Here is a 15126-nt window from a genome sequence, read left to right on the forward strand (position 1 = left end):
ATTCCTCTTAGTCCATTTCAACCTCTTTTTCCACTTGCCCCCTAGAGGCTGTCATCAGCTTTTTTCTTCTCTTTGGATCTTATTTCCCTCTTGTTCGACCCTCCTTCCCTCAGAAATAGCAAACTATCATTCCCTCCTTTTCATTCAGTAAACACAGAGCACCTATTGTGAGCAAATCACCTATTGTGTGATGACTACTGAAAAAAAAATCTACTTATAATCCTCCCATACATTCACATGTGTTCTTTTCTTCTGAGCTCTAGAATCTTACTTGTATGGGACTACAGATATTTCTAAGTAGCTCAGACTATACGCATTCTACATGTCTCTCTGAAACTGGTTTCCTTTCTCCCTGTGTATTGTCAATTTTAAAGAAATTACCAACCATCCAGTCCATTGAGCTAAATTATCCTCTATTCTTCTCTCCTTCTATCCACATATACAATCATTCATCCAATCTTATTTACTTTAATTGTGAAACTATTCCTTGAGTCTATGTTCACTCTCTATTCCAATTTCCCTTGCTCACTTCTCACTTTGAATACTGCAAAAGCCTCCTTATTAGGACCTTACGTCAAGTGTAACCACTGTTCAATCTGTATTTTATGACAAATTATTCCCCCAATCAACAACCTAATAATGCTACTTCCTTGCTAAAAACTATAGGGCTCTTGAAAAATTATAGCAAGTCCAAACATCCTAGTATATTTGCTAGGCCCTTCACAATCTGGCTCTAAACCGAAATTCCAGTTTTAATCCTCTTTGTAACTTTAAATTTTTTCTTCCTTACCTGTTTATTCCCATGAACCTGAGCTCCAATCATGCTACTCTCCAAATAAGCAACATCCTTTCCTACCTCTCCAACTGTGAGCTCTTTACCTGTTCCTTCTGCCTCCTAACTCTTCTCATTTTTCCAAGATCCAGTTCTACTGCCTTTTCTTAATTTCAAATGTGGTTTGTGCACAGCATTCTAATTCTATACCACAGAGCCTATTATCATATATTGTGAATTGTTTTATACTACAGTTAGCTTAAGTGTCATCTCTATTAGATTGAGATCTCCACAAAAGCAGAATGTATATATTATTCATCTTGGTATCACCAGTGTTTTAGCTGGTGCCTAATATGAAACAGAGAAAAAATATTATTCATCATAGGAGAAAATAATTTATTTAGTATGTATATGTATATACAAACTATTTTTTTCTAACTAGAATATTTAAACTGAAAATACATTCTAAAATATACAAGGTGAGAGATATAAATGAACTATCTTATAATAGTTAATAGTTAATAGAAACATCATGATATAAAGACAGTAAATGAAACAGACATGTAATTTCACTGGAAATAACATTTCTGTAGTTAGGATATAGTCTAATGAAGAAATATTTTTATTTAACTATAGTACACTGACAAAACAAATAGTACCTTTAATATATTTTGATATAATTTCAAATTGTATGATAACACTTTTCTGAAGATTAAAATTTTGACTCTTTTCTCTAATAAATGGGTAAGTGGATCTACTTAGGAAAGCAACAGAGCCATCTCAAAGGGAATTGGATGCTCCTGATGGGTAAGTTTATTGGGCTACAAATACATACAATTTTCCTATTGCATACTGGAAATATTTTATGGAAAGAAACTGTGCTGGTAGTCTATAGCCAGAATTTCTGCTTGTCATATGGGGCAGTTTTTCTGATGCAAACTGCCCTTTATCTAGTTTTTAAGTTGTGGAATTCTAATGCCATGTACTGGCTGGACTATGGTTTAAGTTAATTTCATTCAAGGGAAACCATCAAGCAAGCCTTTAGTAACTTTGTGTCTAAGTCACTACCTAATCAATTTAAATGGACTTTATTTATTGGCTTACGTCTCTGATTCAATATCTTTTGTTGATCTTTACTTCATTTTAATATTTAGTATCTGAGTATCTTATTAAGAACAGAGAAAAAACAATTATGTGGTATTATCATTGTATATTGAGTATATACAGGACAATGCAGTTTTTTAACAGAAGTAGAAAAGTAATGACACATATTTAAATAAATTGTTTAAAACCATTTCCCTTTTTATCATTACGTGCATAAATACATAATGGATAAATGCAATCTATGATTCTTTCTAACCTCTCTATTCTAAGATAAACATAAAATAAAATTATAAAGATATAAAGTGCATATTAATAAAAAATGAAATAACTTGTAAAAATGAAGTATAATGAAAAAGGATGGCTATGGATTTAAAAGCTTCCAAAAATAAAATTTTGTTGAAGTTACAAAGTAAAGAAAAGTGAATGTAATATATACAGATGATATTTGAAAACTGAACCTTTGCATTACCATTATGACGTGTTTCACCATGAGTCTCAAGTTTTGGAAGTCTAGTGACTTTGGGGGTTCCCCAGCCAACTAAAGAAAAAGAAAAACATTTTTAAACATCATTAAACAATGTCTCTTTAGATCCGCTGGGAGGATCCCCCACACCATAGGAAGTGTATATAACATTTGATGTCCTTTCAAATATACAGAATGACTCAGTCTTGAATAGCCATAAACACATTTTAAATAATTTCTATTTTAAAATGTAATCAAAGGATTCTAATATCTTGATTAACATTTTAATTCATTTTTAATTAAAAAATTAACCACCTTCACTACTCTCAAATCAGTAATAAATTTAGGGTACCATTTTAACTCCTTAGAAAAGGCTATAAGTAATATTTCTCAAAGGGCAATTTCAGCATCTAAAACATCATTGAAAGGCTACAACGACATTATAAACATATTCATACAAATATTTATTCAATATAAACATTTATCAGATACTTATTGAGCATCTATTTTATAAAAGAAACCATGCTTAATTGAACTTAAAATTATTATATAGATAGTATGTCCCAGGCTTTACATGAAATACTATACTTAATTCTCATAAAAACTTAGGAGGTAGATGTATATATGTTAGAAATATTTTTTTAAAATTCACACATCTTAATTTTAAATGTTAGTTTTCAGGATTAAAGATCCAATTTTTTAAAAGCTCACATTAGCCATCTATCAAACTTAACTCTTTCTGGTAACCTGGATATTAATATTTCAAATACAGCTTGAACATATTCTAGGAAGTGCTTGGGACAAACTTTTCTTATTAGGTTTTTTTACATAATATATTTACAAAAGTGGGTCCATACAATGGAAAGCTTTATCACCTGCTTTTTATAAAAACATGTTGTAAATACCTTCCCTTGTCTTTTTTTTAAACAATTAAACTGTACTAATACATATTAATAAAGCATAAATCCATCCAAAGTGTTTAATCAATGGTATTCTGTATAATTACATAGTTATACATTTATCACTTCAATCACTTTAGAGCATTTTATTTAAGTAACAATAATAAAAAACAAACAAAATATCACCTCTCAACCTCTCTATGCTTCCCCCTCCTGTACATACCTGCTGTTCTGTTTCCTTCTCTCTAGTATATTAGTATTTATATTTTCTAAAACAGGCTTATAAATGCAGTATCACCCATATCGTATTTTACATGAGGTTACACTACATACAGTATATATAGTATATACTATATACTAGTTCTTAACCTCCCTTCTAACAATATACATGTCCTTAAACTTTCTCTTTCGATCACTGTCATACCCATACAATAACTTTAGTTACAAACATCATGATGTGCTTTCACCATTTCCATTTCCAGATTTACAAACAACCTATTACCAAATTCTGCAAAGCTTTCCATTTTCTAGCCTCATTCTCTTTTCTGATACCTATATTCTAGTTATTAATTCCATGAGTTTACATAATATATTTAGTTCATAATAGCACAATCATACAGTGTTTGTCCTTTGTGAATGGCTTGCGTCACTCAACATAATATCCTCCAGGTTCATCCATGTTGTTATATGCTTCACATCTTAATTTCTTCTTACTGCTGCATAATATTTCATTGTGTGTATATACCACAATTTGTTTATCCACATTCATCAGTTGATGGACACCTAGGTTGTTTCCAACTCTTGGCGATCATGAATAATGCAGCTATAAACTCTGGTGTGCAGATGTCTCTTCGTGTCGTTGCTCTCAGTTCCTCAGGGTATATACTTAGTAATAGTATTGCTGGGTCACATGGCAATTCTATAATTCAATTTATTTATTTATTTATTTTTCAAAAGATTTCTTTATTTATTTATTTCTCTCTCTCCCCTTCCCCCCCACCCTGGTTGTCTGTTCTCTGTGTCTATTTGCTGTGTCTTTGTCCACTTCTGTTGTTGTTAGCGGCACGGGAATCTGCGTTTCTTTTTGCTGCTCATCTTGTGCCATTTCTCCGTGTGGGCGGCGCCATTCTTAGGCAGGCTGCACTTTTCTTTGGCGCTGGGTGGCTCTCCTTATGGGGCACACTCCTGCGCATGGGGATCCCCTACACGGGGACACCCCTGCATGGCAGGGCACTCCTTGCGCGCATCAGCACGGGTCAAGGAGGCCTGGGGTTTGAACCGCCGACCTCCCATGTGGTAGACAAATGCCCTAACCACTGGGCTAAGTCTGCCACCCTCTATAATTCAATTTGATTAGGAACTGCCAAATGTCCTCCATAGTGACTAACTTTCTACATTCCCACCAACAGTGAATAAGAGTTCCTATCTCTCCACACATTGTATTTTTTAATAGTGGTCAGTCCAGAAGATGTGAAATGATATCTCAATGTAGTTTTGATTTGCATTTTCCTAATGGCTAGTAATAGTGAACATTTTTTCATGTGTTTCTTCATCATTTATATTTCTTCTTTGGACAGCTGTCTTATCAAGTCTTTTGCCCATTTTTTTTTTCCCCAGGTAGTTTTTCCTTGCATTGTTGAGCTGTATTATCTTTTTATATATCATGGATATTAAACCCTCATCAAATACGTTATTACCAAATATTTTCTCCCACTGAGTCAGCTGCTTTTCACTCTTTTGACAAAGTCCTTTAAGGTACAAAAGAGTTTAATTTTGAAGAGGTTCCATTTATCATTTTTTTCTTTTGTTGCTCAAGCTTTGGTGTAAGGTTTAAAAAACTACCACCTACCACAAGATCTTGAAGATGTTTACCTACATTTTTTTCTAGGAGTTTTATGGTTGCCACTTTTATATTTAAATCAATGATCCATTTCAAGTTAATTTTTGTATAAGGTATGAGATAGGGGTCCTCTTTTCTTTCTTTTGGATATGGCTATCCAGTTCTCCCAGCACCACTTGTTAAACAGACTGTTCTGGCACAGTGGGAGGCTTCACAACCTTGTGAAAAATCATCTGACTATAGATGTGAGGGTCTACTCCTTAGTTCTCAATTCAGTTCCACTGATCATACTGTCTTTATGCCAGTAACGTGCTGTTTTTACCACTCTAGCTAGGTAAAAAGCTTGAAAGTCAGGAAGTGGGAGTCTTCAAACTTTGTTCTTCATTTTAAAGGTATTTTTGGCTATTTGGGCCCTTTACCATTCCAAATAAATTTGATTATTGGCTTTTCCATTTCTGCAAAAAAGGCTATTAGGATTTTTATTGGTATTGCATTCAATCTGTAAATCAATTTGGGTAGGAGTGACATCTTAATGATATTTAGTTTTCTAATCCATGAACATGGAATGTCCTTCCATTTATGTCTTCTTCAGTTTCTTTTAGCAATGTTTTATGGTTTTCTGAATCCAGGTCCTTTATGTCATTGTTTAGTTTATTCCTAAATATTTGATTCTTTTAGTCGCTATTACAAAAGGGAATTTTTCTTCTAAATTTCAGATTGCACATCAGTAGTATACAGAAATGCTATTGATTGTGCATATAAATCTTGTATCCTGCCATTTGACTGAACTCATATATTAGTTCTAGTAGCTTTTTTGTGGACTTTTTCAGTATTTTCTATATATGGATCATTTCATCAGCAAATAATTAAAGTTTTACTTCTTCCTTTCCTATTTGGGTGCCTTTTATTTCTTTATCTAGCCTAATTGCTCTAGCTAGAACTTCTAGCACAATACTGGTGATAGTGGGCATCTTTGTCTTGTTCCTAATCTCAGCGGGAAAGCTTTCAGTCTTTTACCATTGAGTACAATGCTAACTATAGGTTTTTCATATATGCATTTTACCATATTGAGAAAGCTTCCAATTCCTATCTTTTGGAGTGTTTTTATCAAGAAAATGTGCTGTATTTTGTCAAAAGCCTTTTCTCTATCAATCAAAAGGATCATGTGATTTTTCTTCTTACAATTTATCAGTGTAGCTTATTACACTAATTGATTTTCTGATGTTGAACCACCCTCCTTGCACACCTGGATAAAACCCACATGAGTGTGGTATATAATTCTTTTGATGTGTATTTGGATTCTGTATGCAAGTATTTTGTTGAGGATTTGTGCATCTTATATTCATTAGAGATATTGGTCTGTAATTTTTTTTTTTTTTTTGGTAGTATCTTTACCTGGTTTTGGTATTATGGTAATGTTGGCTTCATAAAATTAGTTTGGTGATGTTCTTTCCTGTTCAATTTTTTGGAAGAGCTTGAGCAAGACTGGTAGTAGATCATTTTTGAATGAATAGCAGAATAACCTGTGAAGCCCTCTGGTCCCAGGCTTTTCATGTTTGGAAGGTTTTTGATAATACTTTCAATCTCTATACTCGTGATTGGTTTGCTGAGGTCTTCTATTTCTTCGAGGTTCAGTGTAGGTGGTTCTTGTGTTTCTAGGAATTTGTCCATTTCATCTACATTGTCTAGTTTTTTGGCATACAGTTGTCCACAGTATCCTCTAATGATCGCTATTATTTCTGTGGGGTCAGTAGTAATGTCCCCCCCACATTTCTGATTTTATTTATTTGTGTCTTTTTTTTTTTCTTATCTAGCTAAGGGTTTGTAGATTTTTTGATCTTCTCAAAGAACCAATTTCTGGTTTTATTGATTCTATTTTTGTGTTGTTCTTGATTTCATTTAGTTTTGCTCTATCCTTACTATTTCTTTTCTTTGGCTTGGTTTGGGATTAGTTTGCTGTTCTTTTTCTAGTTCCTTCAGGTGTGCAGATAGATATTCAACTTTAGCTCTTCTTTTTTAATGTAAGCATTGAGGGCGATAAATGTCCCTCTCAGCACTAACTTTGAGGTGTCCCATAGGCTTTGCTACATTGTATTCTCATTGTTATTTGTCTCAAGATAGTTGCTAAATTCTATTGCAATTTCTCCTTTTACCCTGATTAAGAGCATGTTGTTAAATCTCCATATATTCATGAATTTTCCCTTTTTTCCATCAATTATTTATTTCCAGCTTCATTCCACCATGATCAGAGAAAGTGTTTTGTATAATTTCCATCTTTTAAAATTTATTGAGATTTGTCTTGTGAGCCAACATGTGGACCATATGAATAAGGATCCATGAGCACTTGTAAAGAATATATATCCTGCTGGGGTACAATGCTCTATAAATGTCTGTTAGGTGTAGTTTACTTATTATATTATTCAGGCCCTCTGTTTATTTATCCTCTGTCCGGATGTTCTATCCAGTACTGAGAGTGGTGTATTGAAGTCTCTAACTATTCTTGTAGTGATATCTCTCTCTCCCTTCAGTTTTGCCAGTGTGTGTCTCATGTATCTTGGCGCACTTAGGTTAGGTGTATAAATATTTAATATAGTTATTTCTTCTTGGGGAATTGCCCCTTTATTAATATATAATGACTGCTTTCATCCTTTATAAGAATTTTACATTTGAAATCTACTTTGCCTGATATTAGTATCACTGCTCCTGCTCTTTTTTGGTTACTATTTGCATGGAATATCTTTTCCTAACCTCTTTCACTTTTAACCTGGTTGTGTCCTTACATCTGAGGTGGGTCTCTTGTAGACAACATACAGGTGGCTCATATTTTTTATTCATTTTATTAGTCTGTGTCCTTTGATTGGAGAGATTAAGCCATTAACATTCAATACTACTACTGTAAAGGCATTACTTACTTCATCCATTTTGTCCTTTGACTTTCTATTTTCATATCATGCTATTGTCTGTCTTTTTACCCTTTAATTTACCCTTCCTAATAATCTTCATTTCTATACTCTTCTCCAAGGCTCTTGCCCTTGTTTTTCCTTTCAGGCTGCAGTAATCCCTTTATTTACTCTTGTAATTCTGGTCTTTCAGTAACATGTTTTATCAGTTTTTGTTTTGTCTGTGAAGACTCTGAACTCACCCTTATTTTTGAAGGATAATTTTGCTGGATACAGAATTCTTGGCTGGCAGTCTTTCTCTTTCATTATCTTAAACATATCATACCATTTTATTCTCACCTTCATAGTTTCTGCTGAAAGCTTGGTACTTAACCTTATCGAGGTTCCCTTGTATGTGATGCTTTGTGTTTCTCTTGCTGCTTTCAGAATCCTCTCTTTATCTCTGATATCTTTCATTCTTAATAGCAAGTATCTTGGGGTAGATCTCTTTGGATTTATTCTATTTGCATTGCATGGTCCTTCTTGGATATTGATATTTATGTCTTAAGGGTTGGGAAGTTTTTGGTTATTATTTCCTCAAATATTCTTTCTGCCCCTTTTCCGTTCTCTTCTGTTTGTGTGATTATCATTGATTAAGATCTTAAATCCTGTATCTCTTCAGGATATTTGGTTTGTTCCTTTGGTAGGGCCTGCTCCCTAGTATGGCTTGCAATTTTTTGCTGATGTCTAGGCATCTGAATATGTTGGTGAATTTACTCTGGTGGCCAATTTCTCTCTCTTGCCTATGTTTTTTTTTTTTCTCCAATGATCTTCTTTGATATTTGTTTCAACTTATTCTAAGTATTTAAAACTGCCCAGCTTAAGTTATAAAAATCAGGCCAGAGACTCACTAATGGGGTGCAGATTATCTCCCAGGAGATAGGGTACAAGGAGACCCAAAAGCAATTTTGTCCATGCAATTTCCAGACCTGTCAGCAGATGGGTGTTCACTGGTGCACCTTTCCACAGAGGTGTTTGTCACCGCTTTCCTGTGTTTTGGCCTGGCCAAAGCTGAGATTCAAAGTGGGCTCTGCTGGTTGAATTCACTGAAGAGAATCCCCCTGACTTCCCCTCCATTTTCTCTTATAACAGCTGATAGGGAGGAAGATGTCTGTCCCCTTTTCAGTTGGCTGCAGTGAACTAGGGGTTTTACCTTGGCTTAATATCTTGGAAGTGGGGAAGGGGAGCCCTTCCTGGCTGCCACAGAGGTCTGGTATCTCATGTTTGCTGTTTTGGGTTTTTCATTTCTCTATCCCTCCACTTCCTGGGAGTTGTGTAGAACTGTCCAGGTCTGCTGACCCCAAAAGCAGGTCCCTTGGACAGTTCTTGGTTCTTTCTCTGTTGTTTATGTGGGAGAGTTGAGCCCTGCCTGCCTACTCTGATGCCATTTTCCCAGAACTCTCTTATTAACTTTCACTTAAAAAAAATATTATATAACATTATTTTCTGATTTAAAAAACCCATATACTCATGTTAATAAATTCTGGACAGAGTAAACATTGTGCAGAATTCTTCAAAGATAATGGTTTCAAAAAACTCACAAGGTAATGAGTATAGTGAATTAAAAACTACAAGCTTTCTTTTTCACCTCCACTGTTTATACTATTATTTCTAAATTCAGTATTGGTATCATTTTAACTCACCAGGAGGAGGAGGTGGTGGTGGAGTTGGACTCTTAGGAGCACAGTCATCTGTATTAACTGGTTCTACCCGGTGACTCCTTTTTATTCTTATTTTCTTAATTCTCTTTTTACTGTTATCTACAAGAATATAATAAAAAAACTCTACAACTTTGGGAAAAGAAAACTTTTATACTATAATAGAAAACAAAGAATAAAATTAGAATATCAATATAATTATTTCAATAGAAACGTATCTTATATTCAGCTTTAATTGTTAACAATAACCAAATATGAACTTGCTTTTAATAATAGTTTTTAAGTGATTGCTGAGTGAATGAATAATTAATGAATGTGAAACAAATAACAAAAACTCTGTATTTTAAAGTCTAAGAGAGTTTACTCAGAAAAAATTTTCACATTTTCAAAACAACTTATGTTTAATTCCTACTGTCATATTAAGGAGATATATTTATTTAAATGGAGGGGTTTCCATGAAATTAAGAATAGGCTGGGGGAAGTGGATTTGGCTGAACAGACAGAGTGTCCGCCTACCATATGGGAGGTACAGGGTTCAAACCTAGGGCCTACTGACCTGTGTGGTGAGATGGCCCACAAGCAGTGCTGATACATGCAAGGAGTGCCGTGCCACACAGGGTGTCTCCTGCATAGGGGAGCCCCACGTGCAAGGAGTGTGCCCCACAAGGAGAGCTGCCCCATGCGGAAAAAGTACAGCCTGCCCAGGAGTGACACCGCACACACAGAGAGCTGACACAGCAAGACAATGCAACAAAAAGAGACACAGATTCCCAGTGCTGCTGACAAGAACACAAGTGGACACAGAAGAACACAGAGAGAATGGACACAGAGTAGTCAAAGGGGGTGGGGGAGGGAGAGAAATAAATAAATAAATCTTAAAAAAAAAAAAGAATAGCCTGGGGAAGGAGGAAAAACGTTGATTGTTCTCAGTGGGATATATCAAGAGTTTCCAGGTAACTCCAAATAGGTAAGACATAATCCTTTGACTACAACTTCTGGAAGATAGTAGAGTAGAGAGCTCTAGGACTCAGTCCTTCCATCAAAACAACTATCTGTCTGAAACAACTACTTTGAAACTTGAGAGGCCAGAAGAACACTATAGAGCACCCATGGAAGAGCAGGACAAAGAGGATGATAAATTATGTAATCTCTCAATGTGGCAACTAACGGTGCCCACCCCCTACATCTTGCAGCAAGTTGCTGAGAAGTCTAGTCCCTGGCCAGCTGCTGCTGACAAAAGGAAACATAAAAATCCTCTTTCCTGGGAAGCAGATGTGGCTCAATTGATAGAGCATCTGCCTACCTACCATATAGAAGGTCCAGGGTTCAAACCCAGGGCCTCCAGGTCTGTGAGATGAGTTGGCCCACAAGCATTGCTGCTGCACAAGGAGTGCCATGCCACACAGGGGTGCCCTGTGAATAGGGGAGCCCCACGTGCAAGGACCTCCAGGTCTGTGAGATGAGTTGGCCCACAAGCATTGCTGCTGCACAAGGAGTGCCATGCCACTCAGGGGTGCCCTGTGAATAGGGGAGCCCCACGTGCAAGGAATGCACCCCGCAAGGAGAGCAGCCCTGAACGAAAAAAGCACAGTCCACTCAGCACAGTGGTGCCACACACACAGAGTTGATGCAGCAAGATGATGCAACAAAGAGACATAGATTACTGGTGCCACTGAGAAGGCAAACAGACACAGAGGAACACATAGTGAATGAACACACAGAGTAGACAATGGGGGGTGGAGGGGAGGGTGGGGAAGGAGAAAGACATAAATAAAAATAAATCTTCAACAAAAACAACAAAAAGTCCTCTTTCCAAACAGGGGTATGCATAACCAATCACTAATCATGGTTTTTAATTAGTGAATTCAGATCACTGAGTCCTGGTTCTGAGGGCAGTCACTGTTTCAACTAACCCTGGACAAAGTGATGGCAACCACTGTTTCAATCTTCTCTGACAGGGATGGAGGAGGTAGAAATTTAAAGAGGCAGGGCTTCCTCAGGGTTGTGGAGGAAAGTTAGATGAAGGAATTCATTAGCTGTTGAGGCCAGCTCTAGGAAGCCATCACAGAAGTTTTTGGCACTCTTCCTGATGCTCTCTGTAGGTCACTTTGGATACAGTCTGCATCCCCTTCGTGAGTCTATGGCCTTGTTTTGGCTGTGAAAGACTGTACTGAAAAAGTCCTCTGTGGGGTGAACTTCCTCCCAGAATCTGCCCTTCAGGCAAAAGCAACATGAGGCAGTGAAAGGAGTATAAAAAATTATAAAAGTGGACAATCTGAGACAAAGGTCTGTTAGCTTCAGATACCCAGGAGGAGGTCTGCCCCTTGGGAAACAAAAGGGACAAATAAATTCCTGTCAATAGTGGATCTCCAAAACAACTAACAAACCAAAGCCCAGTACAAGACAGAGGCCCAGTAGGACAAAGCTTTCTTAACACAGCATTTGCCTTGGGGAGATTTCCCTGAGAGGAGGGCTGAAGCTCCAGAAAATCTGTCTTATTATCAGCTGGTTATAAAACCAGGAAATTGACATCCCAGGAATTAAATCCCAGAATTAACATTTAAATATTAAATTGTACACTGTGCAAGAAGAGTACAAGACAAAGAAACAGGACAAGATGGCCCATCCAAAGGAGGAGAATGAAAATACAAAAACACCAACGAAGAAGACAAGAATGTGGATATACTGAACAAAGCACTTAAAAAATCTTAAAAATACTTAAGGAGATGAAGGAAAGTACAGAGAAAGAACTATAAGATATCGGAAAAAACAATGAACAAATAATATGAAGGTCTAAGAGATAGGAACTTTAAAAAGGAACCAAACAGAACTACTGGAGTTAAAGACCACAAAAACTGAAATGAAAAATGCCCAGGAAGTGGGGCAGGCTTCTAGGGAGTGTGTGAGTATTCATCTTGTCATAGTGTGTTATATCAGTGCGTGGAGACCTATATAAAGAGCAGGAAGGTATTGGACTCTCATCCTGGAGAGTTGTGCTATGTTCGCAAATTGCAGGATGGGAGTCTCTAGAACACAAGCAGGGACCAATAGGGGAGGACAGGCCAGTATATCAAGTCCTTAATGTTATTGCAAATAACTATGAATCTTGTTCTTCAAGGAGGAAAACTTGGTGGTTGCCATGAGTTCCCAGGGCACAGGGAGGGAGAAATAGATAGAACAGATGGAATATGTGGCATTTTGGGGGCAATGGAAGTGTTCTACATGATCTTGCAATGATGATACAGACCATGTTAAATTTTATTAAAATTTATTTAAGTATATGGTCCAAAATGTAAACCATAATGTAAATCACTGACCACAGTTAGTAACAATGTTTCAATATTTATACATCTATTGTAACACATGTACCATCCACCTGTAAAATTTTTTAATAGGGGAAAGGGGAAAAGGGGGAGGTTGTTGGGTATATGAGAACTTCCTATATTCCATGTGACTTTTCTGGACCCTAAAGCTTCTTTGAAGAAAAAAATGAAAAAAATATAAGACAATGGGGGAATAAACAGAAGAAGATGTCACTGTACATACAAGAGAACAGAACTTAGAGTAATGAAAGACATAATGTCAAATTTTTTTCGAATTTTATATTTTAAATATTTTTTATTCTAAATTTTCTTTTAATTTTTTGTATTTTACTTGTTATTTTTTAAAACTATCATTATTATTTCATTTTCTTATTAACTGTATTTGGTTATTTTCTTAGCTTCATTTTTTAAGAAGTTTTAGATCACAGAAGGGTTACAATAGTGGCAGGGGATGGGCCTTGGTGTGGGGTGTCAGTGGTGGGGAATACATAGGAGGAGGTTCACCTGAGGCATACCTGTAAGGCATATAAATGTGTTCAAGTGTTGATGGGACATTGTCACAGTGGGTGAAGATCCACACTATAACTGAAAGAATATTGAATTCCTATCTTGAGGAGCTCTGACACATTCTCTAATGAGATGGCAAGAATCCCCCAAGTACAGGGGCAGAGACTAGTGAGGGAGGAAGGATTACTGATGTGCCCCTAATATTGATAAATGTAATTATGAACCTTTATTTCTGAAATTGAAACTTAGTGTAGTTTTATAGGGTGTCTGGGAGTTACCTCCTGGGAGCCTCCTTGTTGCGTGGGTGAGGCCTTTCTCTATGCCAAACTCAGCATGTAAATGCACTGCCTTCCTCCCAGTGTGGGACATGGCTCCTGGGAGTCAGCCTCCTTGCACCGAGGGATTACTGCAAGGCACCAACTAGCAATGCTACTGGAAAAAGACATTGACCAAAATGGGGAAGGAGAAAGACAAATGAATTTATATAGCTAAGAGACTTCAAAGTGAGTTAGAAGGTCATTCCAGAGGTTATGCTTGTGCATGTCTCAGCAGGATCTCACTTACTGCCAAAGTAAATATTTTCACAAATAGAGGTGCCATGCAGACACTATGGGCAGGCAGACAGCCCAGGATTTTGGTGCACTGTCACTGGGCCCTACTTGGAAAATTATGCTCACCAGTGTGACAGAGTTGGACTCAGGTGGGGTTTCCCTACACATGGTTCTTCTGCTGGTTCTATATGAACCTATAGTTAGTGCTAGAGTTGATAGGTATATGTCCAAAAGACTTAAATCTTCAGGATGTCCGTATTGACTGTTCCCTGAATCTTCACAGAGTTGCAACACCTAATCTGCAGTTCACTGGACTCACCCGAACAACTAGCGAGATGATGGAAGGCAGCCGTCACAAGGAATAGAAAAACTCTGCAACTGCAAGCAAGATACTCACAGGGATTTACCTCATGGGATCTAAGCCCTCTCTCAATTACAGGTAGAATGGACCTCACCATCCCAGAATCCTCAGGATTGGGGAATGAACAATGGACTAGAGTAGCCTTAATGATATTCTAGGACAGACTTACTGTGATTCTAGCAATGGAAGAATTTTATCATCAATGTGGAGGCAGCGGCCACTGGAGGTTCTATGGGAAGGGAGAGGGGAGAATAGGTATAATATGGGGACATTTTTGGGACTTGGGAATTGTCCTGAATGGCACTGCAATGACAGATATAAGCCATGATGTATCTGGTCATAACTTACAAAATTGTGTGGAAGAGAGTGTAAACTACAATATACACTGTAATCCATGCTTAGTGGCAATGCTCCAAAATGCGTTCACCAATTGTAACAAACATACCACACTAATGAAGGATGTTGTTAATGTGGGAAAATGTGGGAGGGGCTGGGAGCACAGCTTATGGGAATCCCCTATATTTTTTATGCAACATTTATGAAATCTAAGTATCTTATTTAAAAATAAAAAAACTAAAAAAATAATAAAGGTAAAGCAAGCAAGAAGAAAAAAAAAAAAAAAAAAAGAAATGCCCAGGAGGGTTTCAAAAGCAGAATGGAGCTGGCAGAAGAAAGAAACAGTGAATTTGAAGAAAAAAATTTGAAATGA

General features: G+C 36.6%; 2 protein-coding genes across 3 annotated transcripts in view; one reads left to right on the top strand and one right to left on the bottom strand.

The window, feature by feature from the left end:
• Window positions 1–15126, top strand: part of STX19 (syntaxin 19) — a 92169-nt gene that overhangs the window by 16198 nt on the left and 60845 nt on the right. Inside the window, exon 2 of the transcript XR_009185595.2 lies at window positions 14340–14495. The gene's annotated coding sequence lies outside the window, so the exon portion shown is untranslated. The remainder of the gene's footprint in view (window positions 1–14339; window positions 14496–15126) is intronic.
• The window catches only part of ARL13B (ARF like GTPase 13B), a 102366-nt gene that overhangs the window by 5181 nt on the left and 82059 nt on the right, over window positions 1–15126 (bottom strand). For both annotated transcript variants that reach the window (XM_023591460.3, XM_023591474.3), the window contains exons 8-9: window positions 9661–9777; window positions 2346–2414 (exon numbers count right to left, since the gene is read on the bottom strand). In XM_023591460.3, the coding sequence (XP_023447228.1) occupies window positions 2346–2414; window positions 9661–9777 (186 nt within the window). The remainder of the gene's footprint in view (window positions 1–2345; window positions 2415–9660; window positions 9778–15126) is intronic.

This window comes from Dasypus novemcinctus, chromosome 4, assembly GCF_030445035.2.
Source record: "Dasypus novemcinctus isolate mDasNov1 chromosome 4, mDasNov1.1.hap2, whole genome shotgun sequence".
Taxonomy (NCBI): Eukaryota; Metazoa; Chordata; class Mammalia; order Cingulata; family Dasypodidae; genus Dasypus; species Dasypus novemcinctus.